The 24,747-nt window shown below is 37.7% G+C and overlaps 2 protein-coding genes across 2 annotated transcripts in view; both read left to right on the forward strand.

Annotated features, from left to right (window-relative positions):
• LOC136847097 (muscle-specific protein 300 kDa-like) overlaps window positions 1–13,115 on the forward strand; it is a 21,497-nt gene extending 8,382 nt beyond the window's left edge. The window contains exons 2-9 of the mRNA XM_067118405.1: window positions 3,372–3,578; window positions 3,733–3,879; window positions 5,750–5,924; window positions 6,172–6,428; window positions 7,725–8,004; window positions 10,242–10,501; window positions 11,314–11,472; window positions 12,073–13,115. Coding sequence (XP_066974506.1) covers window positions 3,372–3,578; window positions 3,733–3,879; window positions 5,750–5,924; window positions 6,172–6,428; window positions 7,725–8,004; window positions 10,242–10,501; window positions 11,314–11,472; window positions 12,073–12,246 — 1,659 coding nt within the window. The 3' untranslated portion in view covers window positions 12,247–13,115. The remainder of the gene's footprint in view (window positions 1–3,371; window positions 3,579–3,732; window positions 3,880–5,749; window positions 5,925–6,171; window positions 6,429–7,724; window positions 8,005–10,241; window positions 10,502–11,313; window positions 11,473–12,072) is intronic.
• A 5,088-nt stretch (window positions 13,116–18,203) lies between these two features.
• LOC136847098 (uncharacterized) lies at window positions 18,204–24,243 on the forward strand. Its single transcript, XM_067118406.1, has 4 exons — window positions 18,204–18,330; window positions 22,487–22,625; window positions 23,379–23,449; window positions 23,749–24,243. Exons 1-4 carry the CDS (start codon window positions 18,328–18,330, stop codon window positions 23,866–23,868), a joined length of 333 nt encoding a protein of 110 aa, XP_066974507.1. The 5' UTR covers window positions 18,204–18,327; the 3' UTR covers window positions 23,869–24,243.
• Window positions 24,244–24,747: the final 504 nt, after the last annotated feature.

Consider the following 24,747-nt stretch of genomic DNA (forward strand, 5'->3'; position numbering starts at 1 on the left):
TATATATATATATATATATATATATATATATATATATATATATATATATATATATATATATATATATATATCAAGGATAATTACTGACACTAGTAATACTAATCAATATTTTAAAACACAACCACGTGTATGGTTGCCAGCAACCTTGGCAAAGCAATAAGGCAAGTCGTGTATGTTCCAAGAATATTTTCTGCAACTACCATAACAATCGCAGCAGTAAAAAATGGGCATGACTGTGATGAATTGCAATGTTAAGTACAACAGTAGAATTTCAGACGTATGTTTCCCCTCCGTTCCCATACGGCAAAAATAAACAAAGAAAATACGAAGTAAGTTGCAAACAAAGAGTAAAGTCAAATGCAAGTATAAGATAAGTGTATCACAAATATGGCAAAAATAAACAAAGAAAAATCAGAGTAAGCAGCAAACAATGAGTAAAGTCAAATACAAGTAAACGATAAAGAAAAGGGTACCATAAATGTGGCAAAAATAAACAGAAAAAACGAAGTAAGCAAATAACGAGTAAAGCCAAATACGAGTAAAAGATAAAGAAAAAGGTATCATACATATAGCAAATATAAACAAAGAAAAACCAAAGTAAGTAGCAAACAACGAGTAAAGTTAAATACGAGTAAGAGAAAAAGGTAATATCGGCGGTTGTTTTCCACGTAAGCTTCGGCTGAGAGCGAAGCTTAAGCACAAGAGGAATTTGGATGCCAACAATGTTTTGTGTCTCGCGTAACAGCAGGAGCTAACTAACAGCAAAAGCAGCAAAAAAAAAAAAAAAAAAAACAGCAGCTGTAACAGCATCGCCAACAATTTCTTCTGCCATGGCCAGAAAATAGTCCGGGGCACAGCAGTCTCGAAACAGGCTATTTTGGCGGTGAAGAGGAGATCGGGTTACTCAAGCTAGGATAGACTGAAGAATGTCGTGCGGTTTAATATATCGGTAGTGAGGACTGATACTTCTATTTGATAGTCAGTGTGAACTGTTGTCATAACACTCGATTTTAATATTGTCATAAAACTCTTTTTTCAAAACATAAATTAGTAAATGATCTTTAAAAAATATCTCTCCACACCGATGGAGGGAAGACTACGGTTTAGGCTAAGTAACGGGTTGCAGGTTCAACACGACTAGATAATGTAGACTGATTGTCCTGGGTTCTTTCTCTTATTGTTTAGAAATTCGGATGGACATACTAAAATACATTTACTAAAGATCTATCAGCCTTACTTTACGTTTTTTTTTTTTTTTCGTTCAGCTTTTCAAGTGGCACAATAAGAGCAGTATAGATAATGCTCCATTTAGGCCTATTGATATCAACATCGCCACCATCAGCAGCAAGAAAAATCGAGATGCAAACGACTTTCCTCAAATCATTTAAACTGACAGAGGACGTTATACATAAACGGTATAAGCTATACTCTGATGACAGATGACAGATTTTGTCCTTGATACCTTATCTGTCAATAAATAGACAGAACTGACAAGAGGAAAGTTAACTTATGGGTATCAGACTTGGAAAACTGTGAGCTCTTCAGTTCAAGCAAAATAAATATGGAAAAAAAATGTCAGTGCATTATCAACCGCAAATCAGGAACATAACACAGAGGAAATCTTAGGCAGAATTTTCACAACCAATATGCGGCAAACGTTCACTGGTTACTAACGGCAACGTAAACGTTTACGCTGAAGAGGCGTTACTAGGCCTATTGGTAGCCTAAACCGCCCTACCCCCGACTTCCCGGAAATATTACTAATAACGGCAACTTCATTATATGCCTGGTAGTAGTTTACCACTACTCTTATTTTAGCGTAAACTGCAGGGGCAATAGTATATAAAATAACTATAGGACTAGTCGGTACTCACAAGGTCGACATCTTGAAGTCTGTGAACCAGAGTCCAGTTGCTTCCAGTAAGCCGACGGCGATTTCCTGGTCAGTTTTTAAATAGCATCTGCATTTAATGCTCTACAATAATACTTCGTCCTCTAAGCGTTCATGTGAAAACCTTAGCACCTTCCGTGTAGTTTCACTACACAATTGCAAATACACATTTTGATAACGATAAAAAAACACAACTCAGATCTTGGTGACTCAACCACAGGACTTCGGGTATCAAATCAACGTTACATTAAGTTTTTAATTCCAGTTGAAACCATGCTAAAAATGATTTTAATCGATAGGAATGTAGTTTTAGTTACGCAATATTTACTAAATTGTGAAAAAATAAAAATTTACAATTCTGAAGTTTACATATAATACATATGTTAACTAAAACTGTAGAACTATATTTGACAAAGGAGTTGCCGCGAACTTTCAGCCAACGTCAGAAGATCGGCTCAGGCCAGGTTGCTGGTATCGGTCTAAAAGTTGCTCCTATTCTAGCAGCAATTGAAAAGTTGCAAAAATGATGTGTCGAGAGCAATAGTGGTGCCAGTTTTTTTTTTTTTTTTGAGGACTTAGGCGATTTGTGGAATTAAAGGGTGGGCTTGATATATCTTAGATGCGTGTGGCTCTCATGCTGTTATATGGTTGCTGGCGTTTGCTGGAGCTAAACAAAAAGGCGTGGCACCAGCAAACTAATTCCTAAAGACTTGCTGAGAAACCGAAACCTTACAAAATTCGGTTATTCATGATTCAATTTTGCCATTCATTTAAAGAATGCAGACTTTTAACATATCAGGAAACAGAAGAAAAAAAAAATGTTCCATTGAGTGTCTAATGCTGCACCGTAAAAGGCTTTTCGTAAATGATCTAGTAACCTCATTTCCATTTTCTTTCCAGTGCGGACCCTTGACTTTTGTATTGAATTTCCTTCGCTGCAAATCTGTGGAACTCCCTTCCCTACGTCCGTTTTTCCTGGCTTTTATGGCCTCCCTTTCTTTAAGAGGCAGGAAAATCTAGATTCTTCAGTGGTTAAACAAGAACTCAGCATGAACGAGAATCTTTCTAGAATGAAGAATTAGATTAAGTCTACTTGAGTAGTTTTAAATGGTATCCTTTAATAAAACCAGAAATGATAACAATCTCATTTTTATGATATTTTTCTCTTTCTCATATATATATATATATATATATATATATATATATATATATATATATATATATATATATATATATATATATATATATGCATGAACATAAACACAAATCCATAAACATTATCTGTTCATGTTTAACACTATCAATCATAATTTTTTATGTATTTTACAACAATCCTTTTTAGTCTGTCAACAAAACAAGTTAAAGATTTTATTATATATGTATATATATATATATATATATATATATATATATATATATATATAATTCTTGAATTATTTAAATTCATTGGATTCATCCGTTTTCTTCCTCTCCTCTGCAGTCCTTATGCCGTGACTTGGAGAAGGAGGGCATGAAGGAATGGCTCGACATGATGCTGGAGAAAGTAGCCATGAGGGTAGCTGCCGACGCTGAGAGTGGAGTCAGCTCAAAGGACAAGGAATTCAAGGCCCAGGAGAAGAAGAAGCTTCAGGCTCTCATTGACAGGCACGACACTCTTTTGAAACCTACTCAGGAAACGCAAGCGAAGGTGAGGGAACAAAAGAAGTATTGGTTTTCTTGATAGTAGAAAAAGTAATAATTCTCTTTCTGTTTATGAATATATGCAAAACTATGATACAAAGATGAATCCTTCTGGTACATGCAGCCCTCATCATCATTAACTTGATCTCTTTACAACGCAGGTCGAAATTTACGCCAGATGCTATGCCTATGGTGACGACATATCTCCCTGCCTCAAGACTCTGGAAGAGATGCGCCACTTGTCCGTCAAGGAGATTCACCCACACAACATGAACATGGTTGAGGAACAGATCGACAAAGCTGACAAGGTTAGGACAGCTTTTCTTCGACGATAAGCTGTTTTGAAATTAACTTGAAATGTTGCCCCTTCGGGTATTCTCAGACTAAATTCGAGTCTTTCGAGTCTCTATGGTCAATAGTAGGAGTCAACCAGTTTAACAGTCGTTCCAAAGCACAGATCAACGGATGTTAGTTACGCACAAATCTGTCGACATGCAAAAGTGGGCAGTTTCTCTTTAAAAAGTTCAGGTGTGACCTACTCCTAAGCCAAAATATTAGGTCTTTAAGCCCGTGCCTTAAATAATCTTCTTCTTCGTTTAACGTGCTTTTTCCCATTTTTTCATATGGGGTAAGCACGATGTCTTCTTTTGAAGGACTTTGATTGTCATGACGATATTATCACTGAATTTGCATTTTCAGTCAACAAGCATATAATAAAAGTAATGAAATATATCACACTCCCGGTAACTGCAAGGCAGTTGCCATAGCCGTAGTTAATTCAGTAACAAGAGTTTAAAGCATTTTGACTATAGTTGTCAGCTAGTGTATGTAGGCTATCAAATCATGCTCTTACACTGTAAGAAAATCTGGTTAGCAGGTACTTTCAGGCAGCAGCAGTTAAGAAAAAGCAAAAGAGTACATTGTTAAGGCCTATAGCATCATATCGTCTGCTTTGTAGCCTAAGACTTACATTGTCAAACGTTTTATCGAATTCCATCAGCCTTCCGATACAGAATCTTACCTTTGTGGCACTACTTCTAATCCTGCTGATTTTATCGGATTTCATCTACGAACTTGCCAAGACCCCAAATTTTTGGAACAGGCCTTTAGGCCTAGAGAAGTTTGTCTTATCCGATTCAGTCACAACAAAATTTGGCTACTGGAATATTTTGGCGTTTAGGCTTTTAAAAACGCAGATTCTTCTAACACTTCTTTTAATGTGCTTTTTCCCATTTTTCGTATGGGGTAAGCACGATGCCTTCTTTTGAAGGACTTTTGATTTGGCGTTGGGGTAGACCGTAGTCTCGATGGGTCGATCGGTTGCCCTGCCTGACATCGCTTAGACCCCGGTAGCGCATGTACATGTATCGTACCAAACCAGCTCCCTTTCTCCCAGCAGCGAGGAGAGTTGAGCGCTTAGGTCGACAGTTCGAGACGTGTGAGGTGGCTGTTATGTTTTTAGAAGATGTTGGAGTGGCTTTGTTTGTGTGTGTATTAGTCTCTAACACCCATTTGCTTTTTAGCAAACCTATCCGTTGATTACATACATAATCCCGGGGTGTCTACACGGATAGCAAAGTGTCCGCCTCTCTGACCGGTCGGCTGCGGATTTGAACCCGCGCCACTGACCTCTATGAAGTCCGAAGCTGCTGCTCTACCGACCTGGCCATCGGGACTAGATTCTTCTAACACTGTTATTCTTTTATAACGAATCTAGAAGGAAAGTTTCCTTGATTCTTCATGTTTATGACTGTTTTACACATACAAGTAAGGCATCCTGTCACTTTAGAAGTTCTGTTATAATTTTGGGAAATGGGAGATGTTATTGCCAGTTCCACATCATTGCACATTAAGACTTGAAACAATCCAAACTAACTTTTATAGCTTAGAGACTGTCAATTTGCTCGATTTTTGTGTGGCCAGTGTTAAGGAAATGCTTAGGCTATTTTACAAAATAGTCAGTGCCGATTGTTTATCATAACATACCCGTCAAGTAAATAGAACAATGAAATCTAAACGTATGCAGGGAATATTTCAACCTAATACTAAACAAGGAACTGCACATTATTTCCAGAATTGAACCTTGATATGTTCTTCCTAGTGTTATTGTAAAATATTGTATTCAAATGACTGATTTCCTTTCCCTTTGATCACATGATGCCTATCCGTTTGTCTCAGGTCATTGCCACCATTGAGGGCCAGAGGGATACTTACGAGGATCTCCTGAGGAGGGGCAAGAAGCTGCTGCAGAACCCCAACAAAGCTCCTTTCCTCACAGACCTGATTGAGAAGATGGAGAAGACTTGGACCGAAGCCAACGAACAGTCTCAGGCTAGGAAGACCATGCTCGTCAGTAAGTCGTCTCCTCGATTGCTGTCTTCTTCTTATGGATAGAAATTGGAGGGAAAGTCAAAATAATGGCTTCATCTTTTACGTGTGAACACTAGGTTATCTCTCATTCCTGTGTTGCTGAAGCAACTGATTACATACGCAGTGGAAAAATGGATGTTCAGATTTCTCTAAGAGCTGCTTTGCAGGAGCATGAAAAGATTCTGATGGGTCTAGCCCTCATAGATTACATGTGACCCTTTTTTCCACAGACTCCGCCAAGGATTGGGAGAAGTACGACGAAATGCGTAGCGCCATCAACGACCCCGTCGAGAAGCTCGAGGCTGAGCTCAAGAGGTACAGGAAGTTCTACGACCCCGTCATGGGCGCCAAGAAGCTCGCCCAGAGGAAGGAACTCTGGGAGCAGCAGAAGGGTATCTGCGACGAAATGTTCGAAACCATCAAGAGGTGCTACGGAACTATCATCGTCTTGGCAGGTGACGACAAGAAGGAATTCTTGGACAAGGAGGTGAGTGTTTTTGAGCATTTATCCAGGAATATGGGTACTTCCGCAAGCAGACTTGGACTTACCTTCATGGCTGAGAAATCAACCAATTAAGAACATTACTTTTAGTTTTTACTTTTTGGTCCTCAACTCTTGGTATGCATTGATCAATAACGTGAATTTAAATAAACTGGGATTGATGCCATGTTCCCTTTTCCGGAAGTGGAGAATTCTGAATGATAACAGATTTCCTCTGGAAATTATAAATTCTGATTGATTCCCTTTTCACTTGCCTGGAAATGACAAAATGTTACTGTTCTCACTTTCTTTACATTAAAATGACAAACTCCAACTGATCTCATGTCTGATTATCCGGAAGTGATCAGTTCTGACTAGTCTTATTTTCCATTACCTGAAATGGGCAAACTCTGGCTGACCACAGATCTTATATCACCTTGCCCAGAGGTGACAAATTATCGCAAATTCCGTGTTTCCTCCCCTACAAAGAACAAACGATAAATTCCCTCTTCTAATGCCTGAAAGTGACAAACTTTGACAGATTTATGTTCCCTTACCTGGGAAGATTTATCTCACATTCCCTTACCTGGAAACTGGCTGACCTGGCGTTCCCTTACCTGGGAAGAACTATCTCACATTCCCCTACCTGAAACCTGAATAATCTGATGTCCCCTTACCTGAAAGCTGACTGACCTCACGTTCCCTTACCGGGAAACTGACAGACCTCATGTTCCCTTACCTGGAAACTTATCTCATATTCCCTTACCTGAAACCTGATTAATCTCATGTTCCCTTACCTGGAAACTGACTGACCTCTCGTTCCCATCACTGTGAACTGACTGCTCTGACGTTCCCTTACCTGCAGACTGACAAGTCACATTCCCTTGCCAGGAAACTGACTGCTCTGATATTGCCTTACCTGAAAACTTACACGTCACATTCCCTTGCCTGGAAACTGACTGCTCTGATGTTCACTTACCTGAAAACTAACAAGTCATTTCCCTTGCCTGGAAACTGGCAGCTCTGACGTTCCCTTACATGAAAGCTGAAAAGTCACTTCCCCTTTCATGGAAACTGACTACTCTGATGTTCCCTTACCTGAAAACTGACAAGAAACGTTCCCTTGCCTGGAAACTGACTGCTCTGATGTTCCCATACCTGAAAACTGACAATTCACATTCCCTAGCGTGGAAAATGATTTATTTCACATTCCTTTACTTGGAGGTTGACTGACTTCAAGTTCTCTTTTCTGTTAGCAACGAAGTGCATCTGACCCCACGTCTCTCCCTCGTCCTCCAACAGGTCGGCGAAGTCGAGGAGAAGCGCAACGTCATCGGCAAGTGCAAGGCCAAGTTGGACAAGCTCTTCGAGTACAACGACAACCTCACCAAGACCGTAAACCACGCCAAGGAACTCCAGGACTGGGCCACTCCCGCCAACTCCCACCTGAAGAAGATCACCACTGACCCTGACATGAGCCCCGAGGACCGCGTCAAGGAGATCCTCATCCTTCAGGAACAGGCTAAGGAAAAGCTGCCACAGGTCGACCCCCTTGACAAGGAATACAAGGCTCTTATCAAGGGTAAGGAACCCTGCAAGGGGACGGGGCCTCACTTGGTAAAAAAATGAATAGAAAAAGCACCTCTTCAAAGGTTTACGAAAAAGTTTTTAATTTTCCAGAGTTTGGTATAGACAATTTTAGATAGAAAGGCTACTGTAGCATTGTTTGTTTCAACTTCAGACAAGACTTAATACTTTCAAGGAATTATTTTCATTTTAATTTCAAATGTAGCAGTCTCTGTTAAATTCTGAAGACTGTACAATTTTATATCATATAACTTAAGAAATATGAAATAACGTAACTTACATAGTTCTACACTCAGTATTTCACCCAGATGTGCCCTAACGAATAGCCATAATAGTTTTCACGTTCTTCTGTTTCTTTGCCAGTGAAAACAGAAGTTTGGACCCTTTAACAATTTATCCAATAAATTTCTAAAGACATTTGATTTGGACAGGTTACGTTAAATTGGTAATTATTTTAGGATATGATTTAATCTCGCAATTACAAACTTCTTGTCTTTGAACTGAGGTGACACGATATATAACGCTGATGTTTATCCTCTGACCTTTTTTTTTTCCTAAGTAATATTTATGTAACAATCGTAGCGTAAATCTAATTCACTTTGCATGTCTTGAGAGGTCTTTTCCCCACCAATTCTTCTACCTAGTTAATAAATCTTTTTCTCTACTCTCATCCTTCAGCAGTGACCTGAAATGACCTGCCCTGACCTGATAAGCCATAAACTACTCCGAACTTCTTGTGGAATGACCCCGAGTGGCTCCTCTGCCCTGCAAACTTTTTTTTTTTTTTTTTTATTTACACTGAGTACTATTACACCCACACCAATCCTTACTTAAATATTATACACACATTCTTATGTTGGTCACATTGTCAATGAATAGACCTATATTCTAATTGTGAAAGCAGATATTATTACCAATGACTTGATTGCAATGCTTTAATCTTGCCTTTTCTTCGCTGTTCAGCTTGAAATTCTACAAACACTCATAAATATTAACGGTTTTACTCACTCCTTTACAACTGCTGACCCATCACTATTAATTTTCTTATTAATTTTCTGCTCGCAACCCCACTATTGCTCTGGCTCTAGTCTTCGTAATATCCCCAAATAAAATGAGAATCAACACTGATCTCGGAATGGTTCCTACCCCCGTCAGAAGATACTAATTCCAGAGACATCCAAACATACCAACCCTTCCGAAAACTTCAGGTTTACACCCGAAAATACCAACCCTTCCGCCGACGACCAACCAACCGTGCATCAACCCTTTCACCTACCAGTGGTCGCCCATATCCGGAATCTGTTATGTTGAGATACAAAAGATCATAGTAAGTCGGATGTGGTATGGACATGTTATTGTGCATAGATTTCCTCTTTATTTGTTTAGTTATTTGTTCTTTTATTTGTTTATTTATTCGTTCTCATCCTACTTGGCAACGAGTCTATTTCCAGGTGTTTCGATTATCGTTTGAGTTGCAAGAAATCGCTGTTGTTTTCCTCAGTTTTCTTACGCCGTTTTCTTTTATTTATCACTTTTCCTAAAGAAGTTGACCTGATTTGTGTTTTTTGTGATCTTCATTTGATTTCGACTAACAATGCGTCAGTAAGTATATGTGTCAACAATACTTTCAGCTGACAGATAACAGCAGCAATTTACGTTAATTTGTGATAGTTTGCGTTTCTCTTCTCTTGCGAAAAGTAATGCTTCTTTTGGTGAGTAATTTAAGCATAACGATGTGAACTAAGACCTTAAAAAAACATATTTTCTTCTAAATGATCTCACACCTGCGGGGATAATATATATAGATTATTTACTGACAGCTCTTCAGCCGAGGCCAAGGGAATATTAAATGTTGATTCTTCAGTGATGTTACGCCATTCAAAATATTACTATCTTTTAGTATACGCACTAAATCTACGCTACTGAAGTCTGTGATTATTTATTGGACAATATTTATCGGCACTACGAGCTTCATGCAGAGATGAATCAGGAAAAAAGTAGTAGAATAAAAGGAACTCAGTATTAATTTATTTGAGGGTACGACAGGGTAGGGGGCAGGGAGTAGGGAGGGGAAGAGGGAGGAAGGGCCATGAAAAAGAGAAATAGCATTTCCTATCTGAGCTCAGTCCAGCAAACGCGCAGTCGGCAGTTTAAAAACCGCCAAAGACGTAGAGTAACCTAATCCCCTTCCTGACGCGCCTTCATCATCACCTTCTTCTACCATTTGTCCAGAGGAGGATCTGGAGAAGTCCGAGACCGCCAAGAAGACCATGGCCGACTGGGGTGAGACCAAGACCTACGTCGTCGAGCTCTGCGCCGACATCGAGAAGGAGGCCGGATCCATCTCCACCGACCAGAGGCTATACGCCGATTACCTCTGCCTCGTCAAAGACTTCAAGCCTTGGGTGACCGACGCCGAGGATGCCATCAAGAAGCCTCTTGCCAAGCCCGAGAGCCTCGCCGATGCCCTCGCCCTCCTGGACGCCACAAAGGTAATCAATCATGCCCTCCGTCCGCTTCCTCAAATGGCATCATTTGCATTTTTTTTTTTGTTAATGAATTTCCCTTGAAAGAAATCCTGTCTTTTGTAATTCTCTTCAGTCTGATTCATTGTGTAAGTGGGTGGGTGACAGATAGAATATACAATTTAGGCCACAGGGCAGGCGCTGGCACCCATGAGGTCATTCAGCGCTGAAAGGAAAATTGCGAGTAAGAGGTTTAAAAGGGGTAACAGGAGGAAAATGTCGCAGTTACACTATGAAACAATTGTTAGAGGAGGGTAGGATGGAAGAAATAATATGAATGGAGGAACAGTAAAAGGAAGGAAAGGGGTTGCAGCTAGGAGCCGAAGGGACGCTACAAAGAACCTTAAGTAGTGCCTACAGTGCACTGGGTGGGTGGGAGGGTGGGGAGCCAGAAGGTAGAATGATAGGGTGGTATGTGGAAAGCATAATGAAAGTGAAGTACAGAGGGAGAGATAGCATGAGGCAGACCGTAACGGCAGTGAATGCTACCATTCATAATTTCAGACTGAACACTTAATAGGTTGACGTAACGTTGTTGTACAGGCTCGCTGTGTCTTGAACTGATGCCATAAATACTGATCAACCTTCTACAGTCCTTTAGATTTAATTGCAAAATGCTTCCACTGCTAAAGAAACACATTTTTTTTTATCAAATTAAACTAAGGTACTTTAAAGTTTTTTTTTTTATCAAATCTGAGGACAAAACAACATCTAACAGGTATTTTTTAAGAAGGACGTCGGAAAACAACTCGATACCTACTCTTGTGCCTTCCTTCCAGGGCTTCGAAGCTGCTTGCACAGAACAGAAGGGCAGGCTCGACGATGCCGGCAAGGCCCGCGCCAGCATGGAGAAGGCTAGCTCTGCCGAGAACGAGGTCGAGCCCCTTTCCGGCCGCTGGACGGAGGTCAAAAAGATTGCCGATGAGAGAGTCGCAAAGGTAAGAGAAAGAGAAAACATTGGTCACTGATATAATCTTGTTGAAAACTTCTGGAATGCAATGCATCCTGTTTTCAAAATGGAAAGATTAAGCATTGGAAGTCATTATTCCGTAGTGGAAAAGCCAGACTTTACTCCTCACACCGTTGGATCGTGCAGCAGTCTCCCTGAGGATGTCGTGCAATTGGAACTTCAAAAGTTCCTTGCATTTTAATACAGTTTTAATACAGTTTTATCTATTTATTAATTTTTTTTTGATAAGTGAGATCTTTTCTTTCCGTATTTACCTTCTCTTACTTCCATATGAATACCATATTCTTTGAAATCTTGAGTTTCAAGTCACTGGCCCCTGTGGGCTTGTTCCATATGAATAGGGTTCACCTTCTGAATAATAATAATAATAATAATAATAATAATAATAATAATAATAATAATAATAATAATAATAATAATAATAATAATAAAATGCTGAAGGCTTAAAATTATTCAAGTTCATGAGAACCTTTTGGCGAATTTGGTCAAGAGGGCCCATGAGTTGAGTGAAATGACTCGTGAGCATTTTCTGTCCGAACTGAGCGAATATTTATTTCCTCTTCCCCAGGTCCAGGCCCTTGTCAGCATCTGGGAGGAGCTGGACAAGACCACCAACGACCTCGCCGCCAAGATGGGCGAAGTCCCCAAGCAGGACAACCCCAACCTAGAGGAGATTGAGACGGTCTACTCCCAGATGAAGGACCTCTACGCCAAGAAGAAAGATTTGTTGGCCGAAGTCTAGATTATTTCGTTTTAGGTTTATTTCATCGTTCAATTTGTACTTCTCACGTCCATAGTTTCTTCTCTACTTTTCTTTCTTTTCTTGTGTCTCTGTTTCACGCTCTTTTCTCAAACTTAAGTTTATTTATCATGTTTATTGGAGTTTAATTTATTGTTAGTGCTGTGCAGTCAAACGAGAGTTTCGCTGCACCGACCGCTAGGACGATGCTAGAATGTTGAGGCTATTATAAATGCTGAAGAAGAAGAAGAGGAAGAATAATAAATATTAAGAGGAAGCAAGCTCGTCTCCGTTAATATGTGGCTTTGTGTCTATCTGTCTGTCTGTCTGTCTGTCTGTCCGTGTCACCTCCACGTACCTCTCTGAGCAAAAGCTTGAGACGTTGTGTTGACGAATAGATAAGTGACTCTTCGTACGATTTTATTTTTCTCACCTTAAGTCATACTCAAGGAAAAGACCATTTTGCTTGGGTCATGAGATTTCTTTCATTTGGAAACAAAAACAAACAAAAAAAGGACTTTCGTTTCTGTTAGTCTTTCTGTTTTTATTTAACTGATATGAAGCAAGGAACAGCGATATGCATGATGATAAAAGAGAAGCCAAAGGCAAACGAACATAGAAATACAAGAGAACAAAGAGGAAATAAAAAAGAATAAGGAAGAATTAAGTGAACATTTAGAGCAACATGGCGGGATACTAAGAATATAAAAACGAGACAAAATAATCAGCTTATGGCGTTCCTATTCATATGACTACATTATAGATATAATATATAAATATATTTTTTCTTTTCTTTCGAATGACTGGGTGACTGATGGGTGAAATGGATCATCGAGAAATGACGTTTCAATAAAAGACGAAGGAACATTGAAGGAGTTTTTCAATCTAAATCCTCATAAAAAAAAAATTCATACAAAAGAAAGGAATCCCCCAAAAATTCCTACAAAAGACAAAAATTCCTTAAACAATTCCTACACAAGAAAAAATCCTACGACGAAACAATCCTATCCAAAACCAAATTCAAGATGGAATGCGTTTGTTTACGTCTATCATGGACTATCAATTTTTGTTGGGCTTGAATTTTGTTAGTCTTTTTCCACCATGATAGATGCAAATTTAAAAAAAACTGTCACTCGTATAATATGTTTGCAACTAAATATGTACGTGATATACTGATTTTACAATTCATATTCCATTTACGTATATATGTGTGTATATATGTATATATATTTATACATATATATAAATATTATATATATATACATATATATTATATATATATATATATATATATATATATATATATATATATATATATATATATATATATATATACATTATACACACACACACACACACACATATATATATATATATATATATATATATATATATATATATATATGTGTGTGTGTGTGTATGTGTGTGTACGTTCGTGTGTGTATGTTACACAAAAACATAGACATACAACATGATTTTTCAATATATACATTTATTTGAAAATTTATGTAAACTTTATGTAACAATTCTTGTCATCAGACCTTACCTCCACCACTCACCCCCTCCTCCCGAAAATGACAGTATTTCTTCCTGGTTTACAGGAAACTGTTATCTTCCTCGTCCTCCTGTTTTCCTTATTCTCGAACCTCTGGCAAATCCTCCTGCTCCTCCTATTCCCAGACGCTTTTAAAAGTAAGTTTATTTACTTTTTTCAAGTTTATTTTTAAAAAGTTTATTTACTTTTAAAAATAAGTTTATTTGTTTGTGGTGACTGCCAAACGTGTTGAAGGAAATAATGAGTTTATTAAAAAAAAACTTCAAGAAATATTCCCGGACATTGCAAAAAACTTTCATCTTTCTTCAGACATATTTGCATTTTTCTAAACCACTTTTTTTTTAATCTACATCTTTTCTTATTGCCCTCAAGCCTGGGCTAGTTACGGACAACAGGTTGAGTGGGAAGTTTATTCCCGGACGCAAATTCCTGAGGTGTATACTAGTATTGCACCAGCCCAGGTTTTTTTTGCCATGCCCTAGGTTAGGTTAGGTTACGTTAAGTTAGGTTAGGCTGGGTTAGGTTATGTTGGGTGGCTACATCTTGGGAAAATGCTTCCCGGACAGTACAAACAATTTTCATCTTTCCTCAAACATACTGACATTAATTTTCTCCGTGCTACTTTCCTTTTTAATACACTTTTTTCTTTTTGCCCTTAAGCCTGGGCTAGTTATGGATAGCATTATAAGCGTTTCATCACTCATTGCAATGAATCAATGTCAGTATAAACTTAACTGCAATACCTCCGATTGCAAAAGTATAACAAGGATTCATCATAACATTCAATAACACGAATTACATCAGAAGAAAGTTATCGGAGGAGAGAGTTTTTCATCAGGAATCTTCGCTGACAGAATTCGTCAGATTCTGTCATAAGCGCATGTTTAAGATTTGGCGAAAAATAACACGTAAATATTTTCCGATAGTTTGTGAAAGAACAAATTATTATGATTATGGTGTTTGAGTTGCGTCAGTTGAAAGGAAATAATGAAGAAGAATGTGTTTTTCCGGCCCACAGTACAGTATAAATACTGAAGCTCAACAGAAACTGTTTTTCTCACAACATTAATAAATAATAATAATAATAATAATAATAATAATAATAATAATAATAATAATAATAATAATATAATAATAATAATAATATAATAATAATAATAATAATATCTGTTCTTGTGATGCATACGGTAATAAAGAACATTTTCCAACTAACTGGAGAAATGAAAGAAATTGAATTGAAATATATATATATATATATATATATATATATATAATATATATATATATATATAATATATATATATATATATATATATATATATATATATATATATATATATATATATATATATATATATGAACAAATGTATAATACATACGTACATACATACACACACACACAAATATATATATGTATATATATATATATATATATATATATATATATATATATATATATATATATACATATACATATATGGCTTAACACGAACATGGGCAAAATTCCTAAACTCACAGAAACAAGTACAATAACTTGGAGAACAGAATCCAAGTCTTAATGATATAAAGGACATAACTTCCCGGCTCACTGAAAAAGTAAACAAAAGTCTGTAGAAATAAGAAAGATCTTCGTTTTATATATCTGGTTCAAAACGAGGATATCAACAAAAAAATTTGATACGTTTAATCTAACAAGAGAAACAACAGAGAAAGTAATATCAGAATCAGGAGTCCAATATTAGAGTTATGACGAAGAGCCATGCAAACGTTTTAATGACTGTGATACGTAGATGACTTCTCAGCACCAGAAGAAGGTTACACCTACTTTTTTCTGTTATTATTGACAATTAAGTTTACTCGTTTCATTCAGCTAATAATCATTCAGATATTGTAACAGATGAGAGAAACGGCTTTTGATGGCCATCAAAACAGAATATCTCTAAGGGGATATAATATATCATAAAGACAATGAAAAGCAAGATACGTGATGAAGACTTCACCTTGTCTTGGTGTTTTACTCCGTTGTGAGAAATGCTTGCTTGATCGAAGATGACAGAAGAAGGAACACCAAAAGGACCTGGAAAATATATATTTTAACCCCAGATCTGATTCGCCATGAACGCGCAAAAAATAAAGTTCCAAAATTAAAGATTTTATATTGTCAGTACGGTCTTTATTCGAGAAGATTTTAAAGATGAAGAAACCGGAATTATAAATTCAGCCATCCATATATCTTTTGTTTACCTGGAAGGCCTTCAAAGTCAAGGTCCATAGGAAGTTGTTGACAATTGTGTCTCATGAAATAATTACAGGTGGTAAGTCTGAAGCAAAATCAAACCGCAAACTATTCTCTACCACGTCATTACAGTAATTGCAGTATGGCCTTGAAACTTGCATACTGTAGATTACGCAGTATGTGGGAGAAGATTAACTTACAGATACTTAACGTTATCCGTATTCAAAGAAGTTCGTTTCAGTTTGATTTTATTTTGCTCGCTTGTACGTAATATGTAAATTTGAAACAGGCGCATTTGACTTTGATATACCCATAAATACTTTTTTTTACACTTTAACGCATACACACTCGCGTTCACGCGTACAAACGTACATGTTTTTGAAAACACAAACAGGTACATATATACATAGATATGCACACATATATATATGTATATGTATATATATAGTTACGACGAGGTTAGATCACTAAACCTTAAACAAGGCGAAAACTTAAACATTTGACCGATATTAACAATATTAACTTCAGAAAAATGACATTATTTACACAAGGGACAAAATAATACAATAACGACATCCACAAACCAACATAACATGAACCCTCAGGCTTAATGCTAGAAATAAATAATGTTTTCTATATCGAAAGCTAGATCATTTACCGTCAGAGGTAGTACAGATGTATTAAAAGCAGGCCACAGTACCAGTGAACTCTGTGATATAGCCTAATTCACTCACAAAATAAACATTTAGTAAAAGACAAGGGTCTTAAAAATGAACTAAAACATTACCCCATGCAAGAATGGAAGAAGAGTGCAGTTTTCAGATACATCCAATGACCCTAAAGTGTAAGAATTCATTACAATAACAGAAAGTACCAAAGATATAAGTTTCTTACTCTAAATTAGCAACGCTATAAAGAAAGAGAGATGATACGAGGTGAATCTTGCCTTCGGTAAGCCAACGGAAAATAAAAAAAAATAAACCAAATAGACGCATAACTGGACTTCCCAAAGATGTTTTCTCCTTCAAGAGTCAGGAAGTCTCTCGTTATCCCACAGACTTCACAAGAAACCAACATTCAGTGGCTTTTATTCCGTCGAAACTTGAACCAACCGGAAGCCACAAATTTAAGGGAATCCCTGCTAGTTACAATAACCTTTCCCTGGTAATTGGTAAGACTTATCTATCGACCATCTACGTGTCTGCGGACTTCCCAGAGAAAATGTTGCGCTCAAAGTGTTAGCCAGCTGGTTTTCATTAGGTCTTTTAGGATGATTCGACTAATTGCTACGTACTGATTCACTACTAAGGTCAACAGGGGCTCATGGGGTTTCAACGGACAGTGCCCAAATCAGTCCTCCTTGGTCTAGAACCGAACCTGGCTCTTCTCGCTGGCTAGGCAAGCGTTCCAGCCACTCGACCACAAAGGCACATTGTTATTAGCGCAAAGGCAGTCAAGCAAACTTCAAAGTTTTCTTTATTAGTTTAAGAAAGTCGCCATCACAACGTTGTTTAAGATTTCCCTTTTGTGAAATATACAAGAGTGTAGTCTATGTATATGCATGGGTTTATTTATACAAATATGCATTTTTACGCTATGGACTGGTGATTGCCTTCTATGTTACAAACAAGTATCTCTCTCTCTCTCTTATCACCATAAGGATAAAGTTGGGAAAAGAAACGCTATTGGAAAACAATAAATACCAAAGCATAGGCCTAGTAACCTTTGACTAAGCCGTGGAGGTATTTACAATTAGAAATAGAGGGCATTCTATGATGCATTTTGTCATTATTCAGTAAGTGATTATTCTGGTTCATTCATTAATTATTTATTAAATTCTTTTTCGATGTCTATTCATCCATTTAATGGTTTGGATATGTATGTAATTATTAGCAAGTTATTTCTTACTCAGATGAAAATTTGAAGATCACAGTTAATAATGATTATAACAAGGTTTGCACGGTTAATTTAGAAGATCAATCAGGAATATCGGTGAAGACCTGGCTGATCATCTGACGAGAGAGAGAGAGAGAGAGAGAGAGAGAGAGAGAGAGAGAGAGAGAGAGAGAGAGAGAGAGAGAGAGAGAATGAGGATTTTCCAGCAAGTTTCCAGTCAACAACCCTCAAGATAACGTTCTGTCTGACGTATTCTGGCAACTCTACAATACTGTAGCTGCCAGGTAGCACTGGAATCTCGATTTGCGTGTACACCAACCGACAGTGTAATTCATGACGCTGTGCAAATAACACCGAAAGCTGAGATATCTACTGTATAGTTTTGACTCAAACTATAATGGTAAGTATAAACAGCTGTTCGTATTTTACCCAGTTCTGTTGCATTTAAAACAATTTGAAATCGTTACAGTGAAACAGTTAGCCTACTGTATGCTCGTTCGTGTGAATATGAACGCCACGGAACTCATAATAACATATTTATTGCCGTTTCGAGTTTGTAGTTTCTATGTAAAAGTACTGAGACATTGGAGTATACTGAAAGGGGAATGATGAAGCGATCTACGAAAGTAGGAGTGGAGGGAGAATTCCGGAGCTGAGAGACAGACGAGAGGAAACAGACAAGAAACTTGCGTGTCATGCTACTGCTTTAGTTGGTCACACCGAGACCACTTTGTCTTGGTCAACCCTGCTCTCTCCCCCTACCCAAGCCGCCATCCACAACCCACCCAATCAACTCCTTTCTGTCTCTTTCTCTCTCTCATAATCCCAAAACCCATGCATTTTTTATATACCTGGTGATCAGTCGACAACAGTAGGTCACAATCGAGATGGAAAGACGGAGAGAAACATATTCCCCTCCTCTCTCTCTCTGATGGCGACAATGACCTTTGCTGTAATGTAGACCGACCACTCGCAATCCGCAGCCATCATTCCGGTGAATTTGATGACAAAACAGAAAATTCCTTCACATCTCTCTCTCTCTGTTTTGACTTAGTTTTGTTTAAATGATATCTTCTTCTTCTTCTTTTTTCTTCTTTTAACGTGCTTTTATTCCCATTTTTGTATGGGGTAAGCACGATGCCTTCTTTGAAGGACTTTTTTGATTTGGCTTTGGGGTAGACCTGTGGTCTCGATCGGCTGCCCTGCCTGACATCGCTTAGACCCCGGTACGTATGTTTCATGTATCATACCCGACCCAACGCCCTTTCTTCCCAGCAGCGAGAAGTTATTGCGCGGGTATGGTGAGAGTTCGAGACGTGTGAGATGTTTGTTATGTTTTTAGAAGGTGTTGTAGTGGCTTTGTTTTGTGTGTGTATTTAGTCTGTAACATCCATTTGCTTTTTAAGCAAACCTATCCGTTGATTACATATATAATTCAGGGATGTCTACACGGATAGCAAAGTGTCTGCCTCTCTGATCAGCCGGCTGCGGGTTTGAACCCGCGCCACAGACCTCTACGAAGTCCGAAGCTGCTGCTGTAACCGACTGAGCCATCGAGGCTCCTTTGTTTAAATGATATCTGTGCTACAAATTTTAAATGAGTTTTTCATGCTTTGTACAAGAAGTGTTGAATAACTCATTACCGAATTTAAGTGGTAAAGATCATTTGAGCAAGCACTGAGTATTATTTTTGCTTGTAATTTTTTTTTTTTTTTTGCTTTCACGAGATAAACTTTATGGTTACAGCATTCTCTGTAGCCACAAAAAGAAAAGCGTGGTGATGACAGAAAAATGTAGCTTTGATAAACTTATTATTGCCTGATGGCAAAGAGGACAGTTGTGCATCGTATAAAGTACGATGAAATATTCCTTTTGAAGAAGGTATTTCTTACAATACAGCAGATGGTGCAAAGATGTTTAAACATCAAAGCACAGTCGTTCATCAGAGAATCACACTCCTATTCCAAAAGTCTGATTTTCTCAGTGGGTATTGTAGTAACTTATCCATTTTGTAGTACAGAATAACCCTAGTACTTCCGTAGAGGGGTGTAGTGCTGTCAGTGTACCTCATGCGGTGCACTGTAGGTATTACTTAAGGTTCTTTACAGAGTCCCTTCGGCTCCTAGCTGCAACCCCTCTCATTCCTTTTACTTCACCTACGTTCATATTCTTCCTTCCATCTTACTTTCCACCCTCTACTAACAATTGATTCGTAATACAACTGCGAGGTTTTCCTCCTGTTACACGTTTCACACCTTTTTACTGTCAGTTGCCGTTTCAGCGCTGAATGACCCCATAGGTCCCAGCGCTTGGCCTTTGGCCTAAATTCTATATCCTATTCTAGAACCCTAGTGCTTGAGTATGCTTTCCAATTTTACCCACCAATTACAAGTGGCTGTTATATGCCTGGAATTATATGTTCTACTTCTGGCCTACTATAGGACCAAACAATTGTACTTTGAAGAAGCTGTCACAGACACACCCCGTCCTCCCAGCTGTTTTAAGTCAAGGTTAGGGTCACGGAGCTTCGCCTCCAGATGAATGTGAGGCCGCTGAGACCCCATGGTGATGGGATTTATTTCCCAAACCTCACCCCTAGGGCGATAAAAAAAAACTTCAAGGTTTGGAAGATGGAGTCTTGTAAACAAGCAACCATTACATAAGCTTGCAACAGACCTGAAGCTGTAGGATGCCGACGGCATTGGCGACCGGGAGCCCGAACCTACATCTTTAAAAAGCAAATGTAGGCATTTTAATCTACTTCATTTTAAAGTGCAGCTGAGGTCAGATTTGACCAATACCCTAGGATGAAACCTAGGAGTTTTCCTTCGTTTAGACTGGATGAACCAGTTATTTCCCAGTGAGTTACCTCTCCAGACAGTGGACAACTCCCTTCAATAGTAGACACTTGGTGAGTGATGGAATTGAACCTCAGTCTAGGGCTCCAGGGCAATAAACTTGAGGTACTCAACCTTATGGTGGTGTCACACGAGGTCGTTTTAGGGCACCTTTTCCCCGTAGGGTGGTAGAGCCGCCAGTGAACCTTACTTTGTGCACTGCAGGCATTACTTATGGGTCTTCGCAGGGTCCCTTCGGCCCCTGGCTGCAACCTCTTTCATTCCTTTTACTGCCCCCGTTCGTATTCTCTTTCTTCCATCTGACTTTCCACCCTCTCATAACTATTGTTTCACAGTGCAACTGCGAGGTTCTCCTTCTGTTACACCTTTCAAACCTTACTGTCAATTTCCGTTTCAGCGCTGAATGACCTCATAGGTCCCAGCGCTTGGCCTTTGGCCTAAATTCTATATTCTATCCTATTCTATTCTAGGGCACCTTTTGGCATCTTGTCCCCAGGTAGCCAATTACTTTGGTAAAATTCCATTTCCCATTTGTATGCTCCCGTACCGATGCCTTCACTGACATGCAAAACTTCAGTTCTGCCCTCAGTGTTGACTGTTCTGTCAAAATCTTGGTGACAAGTTGCTTGGATGCAAAAGAGAGAGAGAGAGAGAGAGAGAGAGAGAGAGAGAGAGAGAGAGAGAGAGAGAGAGAGAGAGATCTTGTCTGACAAAGGATGTATCCTTTGACACCGTGATGCTATAATTGACTGTGCTGCCATCTGTTAAGGCAGTGTTTCTTAACCTGGGGTGCTAGCACCCCCTGGGGGTGCTAAAATCAATTTAAGGGGTACTGGAGGTGCAGTACAAATGAGAAATGAAAACTACCTCGAAATCAAAATATAATAATAATAATAATAATAATAATAATAATAATAATAATTCTCTTCTTCTTCTTCTTCATAATAATAATAATAATAATAATAATAATAATAATAATAATAATAATAATAATAATAATAATAATAATAATTCTCTTCTTCTTCTTATTATTATTATTTTATTAATTTATATATACATATACATACACATACACACACATATATATATATATATATATATATATATATATATATATATATATATATATATATACATACATACACACACACACACACACACACACATATATATATATATATATATATATATATATATATATATATATATATATATATATGATCCCAGTAACCAGATATATAGGGGTGCTGGACAGTGAAGTCTTACCACAAGGGGGTGCTGAGGTCAGAAAAGGTTAAGAAACACTGTGTTAAGGAGATATGATTCATAAAACAACAAATGTCAAAACAGATAAGAACTCGGTTCATTCAGCATCTTTAGACCATTTTTTCATTATATGGACCCAGCAGGGTTGACCAGAAGCAATCAGTAGGTGTCAGTTATGAATTACAAACTGAGTATTGTAGGAAACTCGGTACTAAAAATTTGTTATTATTATTATTATTATTATTATTATTATTATTATTATATAACAAGCCGATGAAGCAAAATAGGTTGTTCATATAAGAAAAATATAAACAAAGAAAAAAATACTCTAGACAGGCCCTTGATCGCCTAGATATACTATACTCACAAGGTAATGTGCTTATTTCTCTAAAAGAAGTTGCTTGCAATTTTCAGAATTTCTTTCATTTTCAGGTTCGTCTTCTGATAACAATGCTGCTCTCGACAGCTATCATGACACGTGAAAGTTACGCTTGCCTCTACACTTGTCTTACTCCGAACAACGAAAAATATTGCTGTGACAGCAACCTCGATAAGTTGATCCCTCCAGAGAGTACGTATGATAATTGCTTATTAGATTTTAGTAGGCTCTTCAAATATTTTAGCAAAGCATGTTTTATGAGAATGATTTCAACAGCATTAGCGTCATCACCACAGTATTATCATTCATAGAATTAAAAAATATTCATAGTAGCAAGAGTCCTCAAATGGAGAAACAAATACTATGTATGAGATTGAAAAGGTGAATCGAACAGATTCTCGAAAGCTTTCTGTAGATTTATTATTAAATATATTTACCTAAACATAACTGTGGATTTGTTTCTGCATTCGTAGAATTGTCAATCATATTGTGATTACAGTGATATCCTTTTGCTGTAGTACCTACATGCGTATGTGGACACGTATGCGATACATTAACACATGTTTCTTTTGTCCATTTGTATATATTGCTCATCGGGTATTGCTTGAATTTACAGCATTTATGTATGTATGCATGTATATACAAACATTTAGGCATTGTTGCATCACATATGGAAGCCATGTGCATGCAACTATTATGGCCTTTATTAGAGACATTCTTTATCTACAAGGTCTTGTAGAACCAGTAATAAACTTGCTGATGGCAACAACCTGATTAGAAACAGGCTGAATTGACCTAAGTGAATAAAATAACAAAGAAACAAATATAAATTAACAAAGAAACCAGAAAAATTATAAATTAATACATAAAAGAAGGCTTGAGGAATTCTCACTAACATTAGATAGAAATTCACTTTGATTAATATATCCAACTTCTGTCAAACAGCTCACCCAGGGACGTGCCCCATAACACGACCAGAATGCCCGGATGTACGTACCGGAACTGAAACTCCAAGGGTTAGTTGAGTATAGTTTGTTCAATCGTAACAACTGGAGAAAAATGAGATGACTATAATTGCCTTGTGGATAAATAAATATTAGAAAATGTCTTGATCTACTTGGTTTCAGATATGCAACCACATTAAAATTCAAATTTTGAGGAAGACATCTTGATGGATCATTTTGAGGCCAGATTAGTAATGTCTAAAAGTTCTTATAGCCACTAGGATAACGTGTTGCTGTAGAAGGCATCTTAGCATAATCTTAAATGCTTTAATCAAGTGACTTATTTTTAATTTTTTTTTTTTCTCCTCCAGCTCTGCCCACATGATGGCCTTTGTGACAAGACCTCGAAGTGCTGCTACGACGTCTGTCTGGAGCATCACGTCTGCAAACCTGTTCTAAATGTTCCTATCATATTCCCAGAAGAACCTTAGATAAATTCTCTCAGTCTTCGACTCAGGGAAGAACTCTCAGATGCTCTGAAGCACACCCGTCACCAGCTTCTTCAAGGTCCAGAGTCTTAGTAAACTCCAGGTTTTCTTGTTCCTTCAGAATTTAAACTTTTTCCACGTGTTGTAGTAGACTGTATTAAGCTTAAGTGAATCATATGAGTTAATGCATTTCATGGGTTGTCTAATCTTTACTTGACATCGCTCTAGATAATGAATTGATGTAGAAAAACCACTTTAAGTTTCTCGGTAGCAATGAGACGCAAACTAATGTTCCCTATATCATGCGACTCATAAGCGCTTCGTGGGCACAAAAATAATTGTTGGACTGCTGCATGAAAATTAAAATAGTCTCTTTGCTCGTTTTAATTTCCCCTCACCTGACCTGCCCATGCCATTGCTTCGTCGTGAGGACGTAAGTATACAGAGTAAAGTAACCAATCACTTTAGTTTAAAAAAAAAAATGATTTCATTATTTCTTGTGCTATCTTGAAACGTAATTTTAAAACAACTCTTCATTCTCGACTGCGGAGTAGATTATTGTTAAACTGGATCTTGCTCTAAGGGTAGCCTGAAAGTCTGACCATGCAACTTGTAAGGTCTTATTGTATGGTACAGCAGGTGACAAATGATATAAATGCTACAGTCACAGATCCAGGGTACTTTTCAAGTAATTTTGTAGTTTTGCTTATATTCGTACTAACAAGAAAGGTTATCACAATCGAATACTTTAAAAAACAGAGATTTGCATGTTACAAATACAAGCTTTCTCTTTTAAACTCTTAAAAGTATGCGTACAACCTAACCTCAGCGCTTTTCTTCAGTACAGACGGAATCAACAGGCCTTTTTATCAGCTTTCTTTC

The sequence above is a fragment of the Macrobrachium rosenbergii genome, chromosome 16 (genome assembly GCF_040412425.1).
Source record: "Macrobrachium rosenbergii isolate ZJJX-2024 chromosome 16, ASM4041242v1, whole genome shotgun sequence".
Taxonomy (NCBI): domain Eukaryota; kingdom Metazoa; phylum Arthropoda; class Malacostraca; order Decapoda; family Palaemonidae; genus Macrobrachium; species Macrobrachium rosenbergii.